Source organism: Hemiscyllium ocellatum, chromosome 43, assembly GCF_020745735.1.
Source record: "Hemiscyllium ocellatum isolate sHemOce1 chromosome 43, sHemOce1.pat.X.cur, whole genome shotgun sequence".
NCBI classification, from domain to species: domain Eukaryota; kingdom Metazoa; phylum Chordata; class Chondrichthyes; order Orectolobiformes; family Hemiscylliidae; genus Hemiscyllium; species Hemiscyllium ocellatum.
Genome location: NC_083443.1, coordinates 23443209 through 23462246, shown reverse-complemented (window position 1 = coordinate 23462246; position 19038 = coordinate 23443209). Strand labels below are relative to the sequence as shown.

General features: G+C 38.8%; 1 protein-coding gene across 1 annotated transcript in view; it reads right to left on the bottom strand.

Annotated features, from left to right (window-relative positions):
• cdhr1a (cadherin-related family member 1a) overlaps nt 1–7652 on the bottom strand; it is a 37865-nt gene extending 30213 nt beyond the window's left edge. Inside the window, exons 1-4 of the mRNA XM_060854129.1 lie at nt 7592–7652; nt 6932–7027; nt 2372–2517; nt 935–985 (exon numbers count right to left, since the gene is read on the bottom strand). Coding sequence (XP_060710112.1) covers nt 935–985; nt 2372–2517; nt 6932–7027; nt 7592–7652 — 354 coding nt within the window. The remainder of the gene's footprint in view (nt 1–934; nt 986–2371; nt 2518–6931; nt 7028–7591) is intronic.
• Between the last annotated feature and the right edge of the window lie 11386 nt (nt 7653–19038).

Genomic DNA, 19038 nt, shown 5'->3' with positions numbered 1-19038 from the left:
ATAAGTTGCAATTAACCACAATATTGTTCCTAATTACTTTTAAATGCCACAAGTCACAGAGACCTATGCCCAAGGCCATGCCATCATGAAAAGGAATGTATTGCCAGTGTGATGTTGAAATACATCCATGTTTGGTGAGGAAAGACTAGTTCAGACTCTAGCTCAAAATGGTTGCTATTTTGTCTTCTGTTTACTTCAGTTGGTGCTTTGAGAGTGTTATCCTCTTCTTCTGCTTACGTATATATCACCCATCTGTACAAGCTAGGAAGATTAGAATCTTGAAACCTAGCACTGGCAAAGCCTCTGATGAGATTATTGATAACTTGTATTTAACACAGGCTGCTGTCTTTCAAGCCACATGCATAGATGACAGAAATTGTTAACTATTTCTCCAGCTCAAATATCTCCTAATTATTGTTTTAGCTTTGCATCTCGATTGCTTCATGATGTCTTGTAGCAATGTCCACAGCACAGTTTTTAGCCTCACTCTTACTGTAAAACAGAAATGTGACAGATAATGGAAAGTAGATCCCAGTGTTCTTAGCTTCCCTACGGGTGAAAAGCAATAGGACAGTTGCTGCCAAAATAGGGGAATAGTATAAAGCATGTATGTCAAGTGCAGACACGGTGGGGGGATTCAAGTTGTGAGGGGTTCAAGTTGGAGGGATTCAAATAATCACAAACACAACAAGCAGATTATTAGATGAGGAGATGCAAAGCACTGGGATCTGATGAAATAAACTCTTGACCCTCATTTGGCTGAGGGTTAGTAAGACAAAGAAACCTATTGGCAATTGCTTTTGGTAATATCTCAATGGATAGGCAATATATCTGCAGCATTTAGGGTACTCATTGAAGCATTTATTTTAATTGTTATACAGATGTGTCTTGGACTTTAAGTACATGGCACTTTGCAATGTGTAAGACGTCTTACTTTATTCACACTATCAGAAATGCCAACAAGTACTTCAATTTCATCTTCTTTCTGCAAAACAAAAACAACATATTCAATATTATTGAATAAAAAAGATGGTCATCATTATAATAATGTCCTCTTAGCTAGGAACTTCAACCACTATAATCATATTTTGGGAAATTTCCTCCCTGGTCTGAAAATCTAGACTTTTTCTGGATTCAATGGTCAAAAGGCAGTCAATGGGCATAAGTTAATCTGTCATCCTGATTCCCCATACCCCCTACCAGGAAAAGCTATCTAACTTCTAGAGGACAGATTCAGAGAAGGTGGTGCCATTGTTATTTGGAGTTTGTGGCTATAAACATAGTCACTGACTCATATAGTTCCTTAAAAGTGGAGCTGCAGTGTTGATAAGATGGTGAAGAAGGCGTTTGGCATGCTTGCCTTCATTGTGCATTGAGTTTAGGAGTTGGAACATCATGTAAAGGACATTGATGGGGTCATATTCTGAAAGCAAAAAAATTTACTCTTATTTTTAATTTAGAAAGCATTAGATAAGTATATGAAAAGGAACAAGAGAGAGTATGAATCATAGGGTCATAGAATTATACAGCACAGAAACTGACCATCTTGTCCAATTCATCCACACTGACCAAATATCCTAAACTGATCTTGTTCCATTTGGTAGCTTTTGGCCCATATCCCTCCAAACCCTTCCTGTGCATGTACCCAAATGATGTCCCTTTAAATGTTATAATTGTACTACCCACCTCCACGTCCTCTGGCAGCTCATTACATACACGCACCACCCTCTGCATGAAAGTTGCCCCTCTGCCCCCTTTTAAACCTTTTTCCTCTCACCTTAAACCCACACCCTCTAGCTTTGGAATCCCCTACTCTGGGAAAAAGACCTTCATTATTCACCCCATCCATGCACCTCATGATTTTATAACCCTCAGCGTCTGATGCTCCAAGAAAAAAAGACCTAGTTTATTCAGCCTCTCCCACAGCTCAAACTCTCCAATCCAAGCAACACCCTTTCAAATCTTTTCCTTTCAAGTTTAACAACATCTTTCCTGTAGCAGGGAGTCTAGGAACTGAACACAGTATTCTAAAAGTGGCATCACCAATGTCCTTTACATAACGTCCCAACTCCTATACTCAATGAACTTTGAAGGCAAGCATGCCAAACGCTTTCTTCACCGCCCTGTCTACCTATGACTCCACTTTCAAGGAGCTATATACCTGCAACCCAAGGTCTCTTTGTTTGGGGGAAATGACAACCAGATGAGATTCAAGTAGAACATGTTGAAAAGCTGCTACTAGCATGGGGCGATGGGCTGAATACCTTCCTCTTATCTTGCAGTTTCTACAATTCTATAATTCTACAGTAATGGACAGCGTCCACCATCATTGAAACAACAAATATAGTAACAAAACAGCAAAGAGCTTTACCTCTCTGTCCAGCTCCTCCACCAAAGTGACATCTCCTGTTTGTGGTTCCACTGCAAAATATTGTTTTGTTCCAGGTTCAAAGGTCATGTGGTAAGTGACTGAATTTCCCTCTGGATCTGTGCCATTTAAAGTGTACAGATGTGATCCTACAGAAAAGTTAAAAATTTAGAGTTCGTAACAACAGAACAAAGTTTTTGATAGTGATTTACAACTGGGGTGTGTTAATTCAATTATACTTTAGCTCTTCTGTTTAATTGTGTAAAGTGCACCTAAAGGGCTCAGATGTTTTATGGATTTTTTTTGTTCACGGGACATGGATATTGCTAGCTCAGCCAGCATTTATTACCCATCCTTAAATGTCCTTGAGAAGGGCATCTAAGCTGTTATGAGAGATATGTAGGCCGTAGCAAAGCCTAAGATGAGTGTTAGTTTTCAGTTTATTGTAGAACATGTGTCATTTTCCTGCACTGCTGACAACCCCACCCAATATTTTGCTAATGGTCAAAGGGCAGGGTTGGAATACTCCTCGCTTTTATGGATAGAACATACCTAAGTAATTTTCCACATTGCCTGTGTTGTTGCTGTCCTGGAACAATCAGGAAGCAATAACAATGAACCAACAATAAAACTTTTGGCTCATCAACCTTCAAGCACTTTGAAAAGAAACCTTAGAAGGTGACATGAGACAAACATATTAAGTGCTGAGTGGACTATGTAATGTTACATTCATAGCTCTAAACCACATTCTTGTTTCATAGATTTCCATGGAGTCCGACAGTATCATTTAATGAAATGCTCGGTAAGGGCTTGCTTCCAGCCTCGGAGTTTGCGCATTCTCCCTGTGTCTGGTGGCCTCCAGGTACTCCGGATTCCTCCCGCAATTCAAAAATGTGCAGGTTCGGTGAATTGGCTATGCTATATTGCCCACAGTGTTCAGGGTTGTATATGTTATGTCCATTAGTCAGGGGTAAATGTAGAATAATAAGGTAGGGGAATAGGTCTGCATGGGTTACTCTTCAGAGGGTCAGTGTGGACTTGTTGGGTCAAATGGCCTGTTTCCCCAGAGATTCTGTGATTCTAAAATAAAACAACGACAGAACTTGCAACTTTGAATGCAGTATCATGCATCATCTGAAGAAACTACCAGCTAGGACAGAGATGGAGACATGTCATTTTGCTTTGCTGTCATGTTTGTCATTGCAATGGTGAGGGACGCTGATTGCTATTATAGAATTAATAATAGCAGCAATTCCAATTAAAAAAGAAGGTACTCAGCCCATCGTCCCTATGTTAGTACCATCTTTTCAATTAAGTTCTATTTGAATCTCATTTGGCTGTTCTTTCCCTTATACTCTCCTACATTCTTTCATTGAAGACCTTGATTTGTTTGAAGAAGGAAGATAAGGCGGGTTTCTGACACGCACTGAAGGAAGAATAGAGCTGGTGCTTCACAAAGGGCTCACTCCCATTAAACGTCCTGGTTTCATTGCTCAGCCACTTTATAATTCCAGATTCATGAGGCCAACAAAGTAATGGAAGATATATTCTGAACATGGGCTAGTGTGAATAACTCCTCTCACTGCATATTGAGAGGAAAGCTGTCTGTTGTAAAGAGTCAGAAGTGAGGCAAGACAATGTTTTGTGCAGTGAATTATAATGATTTGAATGCACTGACTGAAAATGGTGATGGAAGCAAATTCAGTAGTACTTCTAAAAAGGAATTGGATACATATTTGAATGGGAAATATTCACAGAGCTGTTGGGAAGGAAATGTGAATTTCTTGTGATGAAACAAGTCTATACTCAGCCATAAACATTTAGAAATAGAACTGCATGAGCAGTTAAACACAATTCCTTTATTATCTCTTCAGAGCAGACCTCCTCTGTGGGCACATATGTGTATGGTAGGGGGACAATTTACACAATGCAAATTTCAATACATAGCAAGAACAAGGGAGTGGGGTTAGTTGAATGGCTGTTTCAAGAAGCCAGACCAAGCATAAGGGCTGAATGGCCTCTTTATGTGTCCTACCATTGAATGGCTCAAAGATTTGATGAGGGATTGAAAAACCTGCTGCTGAATTGGATATTGTAAGACACCCAAACAGCATCTTCCAAAACAATTCTATGATATAGGTATAGATATGACAAGGACAGTAGATGTAAACGAACAGCAAAACCTTTGTTCCCGTCCATGCTCCATACCATCTTGACTTGGAACTATATTGCCATTCCTGCACTCCTATTGGACTGAAATCCTGGAATTCCCTTCCTAATAGCATGTTACCTGCCGTACACAAAAGGACTGCGGTGACTTCATCCTCCCCAGGGCAATTAGGGTTAGACTATATATGCTAGCCTCTCTCGTGATGCCCACATCTCATGAACTAATGAAAAAGCAAAGAATGTGCTACATTTGCTCGGGATTTGGAGTGTGAAATTTAGTGGCCTGAAGAATTGCTTTGCTGGCAATATACCAGGTGCAGACTTATCCACCAACAGTGTGTTGTGTCTGGAAAATAGTCTATGCAGATCTGAGTTAACAGTAGTTCTGGAATCTGTCACCGACTTTGGGACCTTTTGGCTGCTCCATGTTAGGGTTTAAAATATTCAAATTCATCCATTACAGGAAAATAAATTGTGAATTTTGGTCATCAATATTTCATAAATACGTACTGAGCTGTAAACAAGTTGGAGCTCTTAAAATATCCTCATAAAGGAAAGATTGAAGGGACTTAGAGTCATAGAGATGTATAGCACAGAAATAGGTGCTTCAATCCAACTCAACCATGTCGACCAGATTTCCAAAATTAATCTAGTCCCATTTGCTAGCATTTGGCCCATATCCCTCTAAACCCTTCCTATTCATAGAGTCATAGTCATAGAGAAGTACAGCATGGAAACAGACCCTTTGGTTCAACTTGTTCATGTCGACCAGATAACCTAACCTAATCTCATCCCAGTTTCCAGCACTTGGCCCATATTCATTTAAACCCTTCCTATTCATATACCCATCCAGATGTCTTTTAAATGTTGTAATTGTACCAGCCTCCACCAATTCCTCTGCCAGCTCATTCCATGCTCTCTGCATGAAAATGTTGCCCCTTACATCCCTTTCCCCTCTCACCTTAAACCTATACCCTCTAGTTTTGGACTTCATATCCTGGGAAAAAAGGCTTGGCTATTCACCCTATCTATGCCCCTCATGATTTTATAAACCTCGATAAGGTCACCACTCAGCCTTCAACGCTTCAGGGAAAATAACCCCAGCCTCTTCAACCTCTCCAAGCTCTCCAACCCTGGCAACATCCTTGTAAATCTTTTCTGCATCTTTTCAAATTTAACAACATCTTTCCTATAGCAGGAATACCAGAATTGAACACAGCATACCAAAAGTGGCTTCACCAATATCCTAAACAAGCCACACATGACCTCCCAACTCTTATACTCAGTGCACTGATCATTAAAGGCAAGTGCACCAAACACCTTCTTCATTATTTTGTCTACCGTGACTCCACCTTCGAGGAACTATGAACCTGCACCCCGAGGTTTCTTTGTTCAGCAACATTCCTTGGACCCTACCATTAGATGTATAAGTACTGCCCTGATATGCCTTACCAACATACAACACCTCACATTTATCTAAATTAATCTCCATCTGCCATTCCTTGGCCCATTGGTCCATCTGTACTCTGAGATAACCTTCTACACTGTCCACTACACCTCCAAGTTTGTTGTAACCTGCAAACTTACTAACTATTCATCCTATATTCATATCCAAATCATTTATATTCTCTGCAGTTCAGAAAAATGCCAAGTTGTCTCACATAAATCTACAAACTTCTCAAAGGGATAGACAGAGTAGATGCAGAAAGAATATTTCCCTATGGTGTAGAGTCGGGATTGAGAGGACAGAGTCTTAGAATAAAAGGCAAATCACTGAGGAAGAGAGTCTTCATCAGAGGGTAATGAATCTTCAGCACTCTCTGCACATAGCACTGTGGAAGCTCAGTCATCAAGTAAACTCAAGACAAAGATTGGTATATTTTGAGTACCTAATATCATCAAACGATATGGGAATAATACAGGAAATCATCAGCCATGATCTAGAATGGCAGACTAGGCTGGAGAAGTGAAGGGCCTTTGCCCGAAACGTCGGTTTTGCTGCTCCTCGGATGCTGCCTGAACTGCTGTGCCCTTCGAGCACCACTAATCCAAAAAATGGAGGAGTGAATAGCCTATTCCTGCTCCTGGTGTTACAATGCAGAGAGAGTATGGGCTGATACGCTTAACAGTTATTGACTAAGTGCAATTCTGGCAACATTTATGAGTGTGAATGACAATCCTATATAGAACCTTTCATAACCAATGGTAATGGTTGGAGAATTGTGCACTGTGAACTCTTTCCTGACTTCCCAAGATCCGTTGTAATAATCAGAAAATTGGCAGTGTCATGAATTATAAATTCCACACATCACACTTGTTAATGAAACTATGTATTCGGAATAAGCTTTACAAACGTTAACCTTTGAATATCAAAGAACTATCTCAAACACATACCTATAGGCGTATCCTCAGGAATGCTCAACATAGCCATGTTCCCATTGGTGCTGTTTGGTGCATTGTTATAGAAGTAAGGAGCATAATCTGCTAGAACTAAGAGGAAAATTAAAGTCCATGTTAACTGATCCAAAATTTAGCAATTATAATTCTAAGTTATTTATAAATACCATACCAAACCCTAATGATTACTGGATTTTATTCAGAAGCAACAATGTCAATATGGAAGCAGTTTCATGTCTCTGTATGGAAGCGTTAGCTAATTGGGTCAGTTTAATCACAAATAAAACTTTGAAAATAATGGCAGAATTTATTACATTAAATATATTTTCTGGTAATATTTATTGTCTGAAGTGAGGAACAGGCATATAGGAAGGAAATATAGAGTTTGTGAAACATCACAAGCTTGGCATTGGTCAGAAAACAATAAATAGGATCATGAAATGTCTATTAAAATCACCAAACCTGCTTCCTAAAGTTAAAATACATTTAATCATTCACTTAAAGAAATTGATGCTATTATTTGAAATGAATATTTCAATGGTACAGTACCTGACATATGTGAGAATTGCACTTAGGATTATTGGGGATTACACAATTTTGATCATTCTAGTTCAGACCTTATTTTTAATACATGTAACGTAGAGAAAATATACTTACGTAGGGAGATATATGTCACAGCTAGAAGAATGGCTTGCTGGTAAATCTCTACATACTTCATTATAGCACAATAACAGAGTTGATTTTTCTGAAGTTAATATTAATGTTATTCCAGAGGGAGCATTCTGATGACCAGTGGACAAAACCTAGGGCTGGACAGAGGAACCAACAGCCACTAAGATTTTAATCCGATGAGTAATCGCCTCCAAGCAGAGTTGAAGCAGCTTTCTTATATAAATCCGTCAGCCAACTGACAGCAGATTTAATTCTGCAATTTACATGATTGGGAATTTGTGTCTCTTCCTAAATGAAACTAACCAAAAATTCTTGGGGTGATCTTTATTTTTATTCATTTGTGCAATGTTGGATTCATTGCTGGACCTGCATTTGTTGCCTGTCCCTGGTTTGCCCTTGAAATGAGCGGCTTGTTCAACCACTTGAGAGGGCAGTCAGAGACAACCACATTGTTGTGGTTCTGGAGTCTCATGTAGGCCAGACCAGGTAAGGATGGGAGATTCCCTTCCCTAAAACACATTAATGAATCAGTTTGGCTTTTATGACAATTGACAATGGTTAAAATGCTTGCCATTAGGCTAGCTTTTAATTTTTGTTTGTTTATAATTGAATTCCAATTGCATCATCTGTTGTGGTGGATTCAAATCCTGGTCCCCAGAGCATTATATTGGGTCTTTGGATCTCAGTAACTTTGTCCATTTTGTTAAGATTACAGAGCAGTGCTAGCTTTTTGTGAGCTATTCTTACATTGAACAATCCAAAATTATTATAGATGAGTGTGAGTAACAGTAGGAATATTTATCATTTAAGAAATAGGTTTCTGCATCTTGTCCCTCTTATTTTTTTTTTGACTAACTTTTGTTTCCAGTGGGTTGAGGCATATTCATTGTTTTTCAAAGACAGCTGATTGTGCTAATGTTCTTTATTGATGGTGAATTGTACAATATTTCCCATTGGTTTTACAATTAAGGTAGCACAATCTTCAGTGAGAAAGAAGAAAAAAAAATTAAATTGCACAAGAAGGTGCACTGTTAACAAAGTCCAAAAATTCAAATATCCAATCATCTAAAGAAAATCCCAAAGCAACACAACTCTTCTTGTGGAAAAGATAAATCCACCATCAGAAATGATTTTAATTAGGCCTGCTTTCTGGTGCAAAATGGAATGTCTATGCATAAATGTGCAATGTAGGCAATTGGCCATTAGGTATTTTTCATAGAACGAATGAAAAGGAATTCATGTTTATGTGGTTGCATTCAGATTCTCAAGATACCCAGAATGTACTTCACAGCTGAAGGATTATTTTGAACTATACCCACTTTTTTTTGGAATGCCAATATGGCAGCCAACAGGGACACAACCAGTAAGGTGCCAGAAACAGCAAATGAGAAAAAAAGGCTAGATAACCTATTTCAGTGATGGGATGAGGGATAAGGATTGGTCAGGACACTGGGAGAATGCAATTAAACGTCTCTGAACACTGCTTTGGAAACTTTCATGCTCAGCTGAATATTTATCATTGGAATAATACATCAGATGTTCAACAAAGCCTTATTGAGGTGGCTGTGATAAGGTTTTCATGTCTTGGTGATAACCTTCAAGATTTTACTGGGGGCGAGAACTCCCTTGAGTGTCACTCAAATTCACCCAGGTTATTATTTCCATTGAGCTTTCTTCAGAACAATCCCTAATTTATTTCAACATTTCAGCAACTAAGAGTTGAGGATCCGAGCAGTAGATTAATTTAAAATCGCAAATTTTGCACCAAACTGCAACAGCCATCATCTCGATGAGAATTACAGCAGCATTTGGACAATTGAATGGGCTTGGTTTAATTTGTCAGATAGAGTTTTGCATCCTCAAGAATCAGTGTTAAGACAGTTTCTAATTGGATAAACTAAAGTCTTATTGGGTTTGGGTGCTTTGATCAAAGAAATCATTATTAGTTTCATTTCAAGACTACTTTGTGAATTTCCTCATCTCTCTGTGATGCTAGACATGATCATGGATACAATTCTCTGGGCACAAGTATTGTTCAATGTTTTGCCCAAATCACCATTATTCATTAACCAAATGTGATGGTGAAACGGTCAAAGGAAGAATAGACAGCCACGCATGAGTTCACTTGCAGTAAAGATCACTGAATGGTAGTCAGAATGTTGGTTTCCCTGTGACAATTAACAGTTACCTTTGTAATCAAACACCAGTCAAGTTGCAGCTTTCCCATAAATAAGTTGCTCACTGTTGGACTTCAAGTGCTAAAGACCTTCTAATACTTACCTTTTTAGAAACATGTGCTGTTCTCATTTGAATCTATTCAGTCAACCAATAACCTGGTTCAAAAGTTAAGAAACAAGAAAGATGTTTAAGTAGCACCTTGGAGCATTAATATGCTGTATAAATGCAAGTTGTTGTTGTTGGGATCTCAGAGTTCCAATATGTGCAATTTGTACAGAATCTAAATGAGCAAGTAAATAATTATCCACATTGACATCTACTTGGAAGTAATAAATAACTTGCTCTAATAAATCTTAGATTCCTCAGCATTTTCTAGTAAACTGTAATAAGCAGGTTATTTTCTAATCTATTGGAAACTTCCCTCAAAATCAACTTCCAACTTCCTGCTCTTGCCTCCTTCAGGATGACACATTCAGGTGGTGATGGTTCACCTCGTTGTTCATCTTCTCTAAGCAAAGAACTGTTAAAAAAATTTGGCAGAGAGGCTTCTCAAGCTATCAATGCATTTGAATCTCCTACCATTTAAATACATTTTTTTAAAAAACTGTCTGCAGTATTAAAATAAATCAGAGCTTGCTGTTCACTCTGTTAAATTAAGATTGAGGACAATCATTATAGATTGGTACTGCTTTTCTGACTTCACAACCATTCATTATCACATTGGGGTGCCTGTCTGCAATTTGTTTGACAGGTCCAAATGATTATAAATTCTTTGAAGTGGGACTAAGAATTCCAATGCTTGAATTCATCAGGGATTAAAGAAAGGCAAATATGGCCAGTATGTTTTATCAATAACAGTGTTTCTTTTACAAAGGGAACAAATTAACTTGATTTAATGTCAGAATGGTTCCTGAGATCTGGCCATTGTCAACACTGGGTGATGTGACATGATAGGTACAAAGACAAAGAATGGTGGATAGGGTGTATGGGTTGACCATAAACTGGTACTGTGTTGATATAGGAAATATAAAGGGCTATTGGATTTAAAGGGCATAGATTATATATTGTGTGGATATATAAAGCACTGTGCATGTGTAGATAGGGTTATATATTGACATGGAGTGTATAATGGGTTATGGAAGCTGGGTAATGGGGCACTCATGAATGGATAAGGCAAAGGGAGTGTGAGGAAAGAGGTAAGGGCTGTAGTTTACTTTATTATTGCACATGATGATGACAACACTGGCAAGATGAACATTTGTTGTACATCGCCAGTTGTCCCTTCAACTTCACCTAATTGCCTTAGGGTAATGAAGGATAGGCAATAAATGTTGACCTAACCAGTGGCATCCACATCCTGTGAGCTAATTCGTTAAAAACTGATTAGCTCTCAAAGATATTTCAGTGGACATTTAAGAATCAATCATATTGCAGTGGATCTGAAGTCATATGTTAGCCAGACTGGTTAAGGACAGCAGATTTCCTTCCCTAAAAGACTTTAGTGAATCTGCAGGGATTTTACAATGGTTCAATATTTGCCATTAGACTAGCTTTTAATTTCAGATATTTTATTGTTCAAATTTGACCATCTGCCATGGAGGGTGGTGGGGGCTTCATGCCAATGTCCCAACATCATTAGTTTGGGGTTATGAATCCCAACACCTCCTTTATCATGGCTTCAATAATGAAGTGCACCAAGTCAGGCATTCTAAAGGTCTGGGGTATTATTTCCTGAGACAGGTTTGCAGAGTCAGCTCCTAACTATGTGATCCCAACCCAGGAGGATGAAATCACACCTATGTGTCCAAGCTTAGTTTAAGAGAAAGACACTTATTAGAAGTTATTTTTGAGATTGTTTTATGGTCAATTAATAATACAAGACCATACAACAAAAGGACTTTCATTTTCTCACTTTAAATTTTATGTCATGTTTGATAATGTGGTGGGTTACATTAGTAAGAAATCAAACAGGTTAATGTTCTAAAAATGCTGAAGGTATGGTCATGGAGACATTGCCATTGTTTGTACGGGTCTCCGGAGCAGTGTAATTATTTATGCAGTGTGTCTAGAAGAATGCTTCAACTAATGAGGTACGGTCGGTTCTGCTATAATGCTTGTTTCTTCAACTCGAATAGACAGTAACGTGATTGAAGAATTAGTCCATTATTTGTGGAATCAAACTTTCCTTACTTATATTGGCTACAACATAATCCCATCCCCACTGGTTTAAATGGTGCTGCTATCGTGCAATTTTCTTATAACGTGGGATCGCATGAGAATGGAACTATCGCGTTATATCAGAATAGACTGTAATAAAAACAGAAAGTGACACTCAACTGGTCTGACAGCATCTATGGAAAAGAATCAGAATTAACAGCTGGAATTTAATTTGGTGACAGGGCCATCCTTACCAGAGAATCAATGCGAGACCCTCATCAGCTCCTTTAGGGAAAGACTTTGCGGAATTAAGGAAATACTATCAGGCGTTTAGCCATCGAGTGGAAGCCTTTCCTGGGGTTTAGAACCTAGGAGCACAAATCTCATCCGCTAATTCGAGGCCAGCAGACCTTCGTTACCTGCAGTGCCACCAGTTTCATTTTGCTTTTCAATCACAGTGAATTACAGCCAATGATGGTCATTTTCCCTTAGTAACTATGGTTTCCACAGAAACTTCCAGATCCATTGAAAAAGAACCAATTGTTCTGATGACTCGAGAAATGATGATAAATGGGAACAGATGGTAGATGTGTTATATTGAAGATAATACTTAGATTAGCTTGAAAAAGTCAGTGATTGTTCTTTCATAAAAGATCAGAAAAAGCCATCATTATGGTCATGTCTTGTAAATATGACACAAATGACTTTCTGAAGTCAAACAGTTTGCATTGCAATTGCAATTTCCTGTCAAATTTAACAGCACAACTGCATTATTATTTTATTTTTCAACTTCCCATCTGTCAATAGGCTAGATTAATATTATTAAAAGGTTAATAAATAGGCATTAGGAGGCCACAGGAAGGGGGCAAAGGCTTATGGAAGAGAGAGGCAATTGTAAGGGTGGAGTGATGGCTGTAATTTGAAGCATTAAGAAGAAAGAACTTTTTTATTCATCAATGGCAAAGCCATGCTGCCCAACCCCATAACTGCCTTTGGGAATGTGGTGGTGATCAGCCATCTTGAGATGTTGCTGTTTATGGAGTGAACATACATTCAAATGTTGTTGGGGAGGGGTGAGAGATGGGAACCAAGATTTTGATCCAGAAACAGTGAAGGAACAATGACATAGTTTCAAGTTAACATTGTGTATGACTTGGATGGAGCTTGCAGGACACTGTGTTGACATGTATCTGTTGCCCTTGTCCTTGTAAATGATGGGGCTTGCAGGTTTGAAAGGTACTATTGGAAGAAAACAAGTGAAAGGCAGCAGACTGGAGGTTCAGGCTTGGAAGAGAAGAGGTAATTCAGAGTGAGAGCAGGGGTGGAAACCAATGCTCGAGAAGAGTAAGAGGAATGACTGAGAAAGAGGGAATCCTGCGTTTGGCCCTGGGGTTTGTGGAGGAAGGTAGGTCATCGCAGCAGGAGAGAGACAGAAGCAGTGGGATAATAGAAATCCTCGTTCAGAAATGTGGATGATTTTCCTGGCCATGTGGAGGTTGAATCAAAAGTTATGTGCAGCTCACTGCTCCCACTATCCTTTCACTGTCAAGACTCTCAAGTCCCAGAAACCTATACAGGAGCTATCAAATTTAAATTAAGGTCCCAATTTCACTTTGATGCCTGATTTTAAAGACGTTAATGATGTGTTCCAACTCATATGCATGCGACTGTCAAAATGACTGATGTGACAGAGTGGGGTCACATTCCCCAGCTTTTCAATTTAACAGCCAACTTGAACAAACCTCTCCCACCCTGTCAGGAGAGAAGAGTTAACATTGAGGACCATGTATCACACTTCTATCAATTGGCTTTTCATTTAAATCATTTAAAAAAAAATGTCCCTCCAAAATGTCCTGTGAATTTGTTGGAAGATTTGAACAGACAAACCACAATGCCTTTTGTTAATCATCCAGCAAGGTGTTTGCATCCAGATATACATATAAAGTCTTGTCTAACCATAATCATGTGCTGGACCAGTCCACACAGGACAATATGTACTGGAAGTTGGAGAAGCCTAAACCGAATTCAACTTCTCTAAAATTCTTTGGAATCTCCAGAGGTTGGATTTTTCTTTCAATTACAATTTTCATGTCATTTTTTTCATGCTTTCTTCTCAGCTTTGCCTTGGAAGTAATGCGCTTCACCTCAGAAGCAGCAACTGAAGGGTTCCAGCGCTGTTCCAAAGACTTGGAGCTTGACTTTCATTCATGGGAATCAGCTTGTTTCTGGGCCTGCCCAATGGTGACATGAAGCCACAGTGATTTTAACCACTGGCCTCGTCACCTTCTCACTGGCTCCCAGAACATTTGGCAACCCATTGCAGCATTTGGTTAATTGTGTGGAAGGGAACTGAAAGTGCGTTGCTGGAAAAGCGCAGCAGGTCAGGCAGCATCCAAGGAGGAGGAGAATTAACATTTCAGGCATGAGCCCTTCTTCAGGAATAATTCCTGAAGATTCCTGAAGAAGAGCTCATGCCCAAAACGTCGATTCTCCTGCTCCTTGGATGCTGCCTGACCTGCTGCGCTTTTCCAGCAACACATTTTCAGCTACAATCTCCAGCATCTGTAGTCCACACTTTCTCCCTGTGTGTAAGGGAAACCTAAGAGAGTCTCATCATAATGCAAAGGGTATTCTAGAAGAACAATGTGCCAGGAGATATAGTGAGTTAAACTGTGAGGTTAAATCCCTACTGTTCAAAGCTTGCATGATAACAAAGAAACAAGTCTATTTCACCTTGAAAGATGGCAATTTGAGGGTTGACCTGTAAGCGAGAATAAATGATACAGAAAATGCACGTTGTGGCACTACTTTGAACCAAATCATGACCTGAGGTCAACCTGGCTATAGAGGAAGAGGAAAATATAATTTTAATTTAGATGGTGCTTTTCATGAACTCAGGATGGCCCATGTGGCTCACAAGCAATATAATACCTTTGAAATGCAACCACATTGATAGTGCAGTGAAACATGGTTACTAATTTGAGTACAGCAAGATCTCACAAACAGAAGTGAGATAAAAGGCCATAAAACGTGCCTTTTTGCTGTTGGCTGTGGATATTTATAATCTGGTCAGTGGGAAGAATTCTTTTCTTCTTCAGGCAAAGTGCCAGAAAATATAACTCACCCACCATAGGAGACCCACAGCTAAAAGCTGTCACCCTCTCTGTGATCCTCAGAACTATCAGCTGAGGTAAATTTCTGAGTTTGGATTGAAACCACAATCTTTCTAAATGGGAAGTGAGAAAAGTACCACTAACCCAAGATTGGTGTCCAAGACAAACGTCCAGTTGACATCTGGAAGCATACATGAGCTATCTTCCAGGTTTGAGTTTTGAGAGATAAGTTCTTGAATCCTTTAAGGAACAGCAGAATACTATGGTGGTGGGGAGGCTATGTGAATGAAAGCAAGTGGTTGAACTGGACTTCCTCATTTAGCTTGTTCTTGTAAAATATACAAACAGAAAACAGGAGCAAAGTAGCTAATCAGCCAGGCAAGGCTACTCCATCATCAAATGATTGTGGCCAATTATGCAACTCAGTACTCTATTCCTGCTTTCTCCCCTTACTCTCTGATCCCTTTAGCCCCAAGAACTATATCTAACTCCTTGAAATGATTTGGACAACCTCCTGATGAAGGAGCAGTGCTCTGAAAGCTAGTGCTTCCAAATAAACCTGTTGGACTATAACCTGGTGTTGTGTGATTTGTAACTTTGTCCTTCTTGAAAATATTCCATGTTTTGGTCTCAGCCGCTCTCTTTGGCAGAGTGTTCCACAAGCTCACCACTCACCACAAACAAATGTGCATGAAGAGGGGTATTTAAGAAGTGTTACCAAAAATTACACGAAGCTTTACGCTCCTTCTCCTTTTTATCAGATGTTTAAAGTTTCTCAATGACAATTCTACAGCCTGAAGTCTACATTAACTAGACATCATTGGTTCCATTGACACAATTCACAAGCACTAACCATACAAAGCTATTGGGGTTAATGTAATTTTCATCGTAGTTTGAGAGAACCATTATCCAACCTCTAAACCATTTTATGTTTCATGTTTAGTAGCCTGGCCTTCTTTCATGCTTCTGCACTGCCCAGCTATTAGTGATTTCATATTTTCCCCACCTGCATGTAACCAGCTCTCTGGTAGGCTAAACAACAATTAAATAAACAATGGATGCACAGCAACTTAGCAAATCAGAATGATTGAAAGTAATGATGTCAACACTGATCATTAAACTTTGAAACATACAAGAAAGTGGAAGTGGTTGAACTACATAGAGCTAACATCTTTACATAGGGATTTTAACACTTCACAGTTGGGTAAGATAGAGTTTGATTTTTATGTGTATTCTGAACTAGCATCAGTGATTACATCAAAACCCAACAATGACTGTGTTTCTTATGTAACATTTTAAAATTCTCAACCCATTTTCAAATCTCTCCATCACCCTACTTTCTCCCTTTCTCCACCAAGCCTCTGGACCCTCCAAGATCTCTGTGATCCTCCAATTCTAGCCTATTGTAAATGCTGTTTACATTTCTCCACCAATGGTTACTGTGCCTTCAGCTACCTCAGTCTCTGAAATTCTCTCCCAAAACCTTCACCTCTCCATCTTTCACTCTTTAAGATCCTCATAAAAATTTATAATCCTAATATCTCCTAATGGGCCTTGGTGTCAAATTTACGATTTACTCCCTTAAAGTATTTTGGGACATTTGACCTGAGTTAGACACAATATAAATGTGAATTATTGTTCTTTAATTAACCTGTGTGTTTTCTAACAAATTTTTTATACCTCTCATTGCAGAAAATACTTCTAGCTTCTTTCATCTATTAATCACATGATCATCTTATTGTAAGAGTTGCTCTGTATTTGTGTGTGACAGCTGTTACTTGTCATTAAAGTATTTCTTTAGAAGACTTCCATTGGAATGTGATTGATTGGGAAACAGTAGGTTTATGTTCTATCTTTATAACCTCAATTTGGATATGTTGTAGAAATTCAGTTGGATAGTAACTGATTTAGGGAGGGACCACAGACAAACCAACAAAGTAGGTAGACACAAACCAGATGAACTTGATGGCAGAGAACTGTGAAATTATACCTATTACTAGGTGAACACAAAGAGGTAAATGATACAATTTTCAAAAGGGATGCAGGAGCAGTGTGACCTGAGAGTGTACATATGCAGATTTTTGAAGGAGCAAGACAAGATGAAAAGACTCTATAAAAAACAGACAGGATCCTTAGCTTTATTAATAGATTTGAGGACAAAAGCAAGCAAGTTGTATTAACCCTTTACAAAAACACTCATTCAACCTCACTGTGTTCCATCCTGGTTTCCACACTTTGGGAAGGACAACCAGGTTTGGACTTGCGGGATGCTTCAGAGGATACAAATTATAAACAAAATGGTAACATTTTGCAGTAAGCAAGGAGAAACTTTCCAGTGGCTGAAGGGTTGATAGCCAGAGGTTAACAAATAAAACCGTAATGACAAGCAAACACTTATTTACACAGTGACTTGTAGTGAGCTGGAACTTGTTGCCTGAAGACTATAGGAAGCAGATGTAATTGTATCATTAAAAAGAAAATTGGATAAATAGAGTGGTGATAAAAGAGTTCAGGACTATGAAAAAAGAGCAGCGATCTAGGACTGATTTGATAACACTGCCAAAGAGCCTATGTATAATAGGAATAAATTATTATGATTATATGATACATTGCTAATGAGGTTTCTATGAGTGTAAATCTCAGAGGAGATTATCTGTGGGAAGACTAACTGTGTAGTTAAAAAAAAAAGTGCTGAGATGATGGGGGTCTGTTACACCCACTCCTGATCTGTTTTAATCTCACAATGACAAAATTAGAAGGTGCAGATTATTCTATCCTGAAAAGTATTAGACATTTCCATTTGGAAGTAAAAAAAATGTACAGTTTCAGTACTTTCTCTCACCCCTTGCTACTCTAAAGTATCAATAAAATAACTTCAAAATTCAATTGTTTTTCCAAACAATTTACGTACCTTCCTATTGATGACTCTAACTTCCATCTTTATTGCTATCTGAAGTCAAAAGGTTTGTCCACTGGTAAATCTTATAGCTTCGCTTGTTTTGATAACTAGATTTTTTCTTAAAACTAATTATGATATTCCCATCCCTCCTGCACCTTTCATTACAATACATTACAAATGAAGCAACCAGTGGTTTGGCAAATCTAAACTGATCATGACTGTGGCCATACAGTGTTGATCTATCTATACAAAGGCTGTGTAATCACAAAATTCAGCAAGAAATTCATAAAACCATAGAACTGTGGTAACGTTAGAGTAGAATGAGGCCATCAGCCGAATGTGTCGGTCTTGGCTGAATAAACTGGCGGTCCATTCTAATCCCACTTTCCATTACCTAATCAGTAGTTTTACAAGTTAGTGTTTCACTTACAGATCCAGTTTCCTTTTTAAGTGAGTTGAAAGTTTCTGCCTCAACCACCAAACCAGGCAGTGAATTTCAGACACCTATCGCCTTCTCATGGAAACATTTCTCCACGTGTCCTCTTCATCCCTTCTACCAATCATCTTAAATGCGTGGCTTGATGTCCATTTGTTGTTGAAGTGGCCCTGCTTTCTTCTGTCCTCATTGTGGGAACTGCCCTTCGAATGACTGCTCTCTCTGGCACTTGTCCTGAGCTGACTTTTATTTGGTAAATGTTCTGAAATTACATCACAATGGCCTGCGCTGGTGTTGTTGGGGCAATGGAATTTTCGAAGGGTATTAAGGTTCTTGATAGCAAGTGTCCACTGTATTGGGTGTTGCCTAGCAGTTTAAGGAAGTCAATTCACGTGGCTTGAAAATGTAAAGATGCAGTGGGACAGCATATAACTGAGTGAAAATGTTGTATCAAAAGTGTGAAACCTGAAAAGGAAAAGGATACCTTCAGTGCCAGATGGCAAGCGAACACTTGTGTGGCAAATATCAAGCAGAATATGATGCATTAGGAAGCTGTAAATAAGTGAGTAAACCCTGCGACAATTGTTAATATTCTAATCCACTTGCCCGGAATTCCAAGATTCAAAACCAAGTTACTATCAAGTTAAAC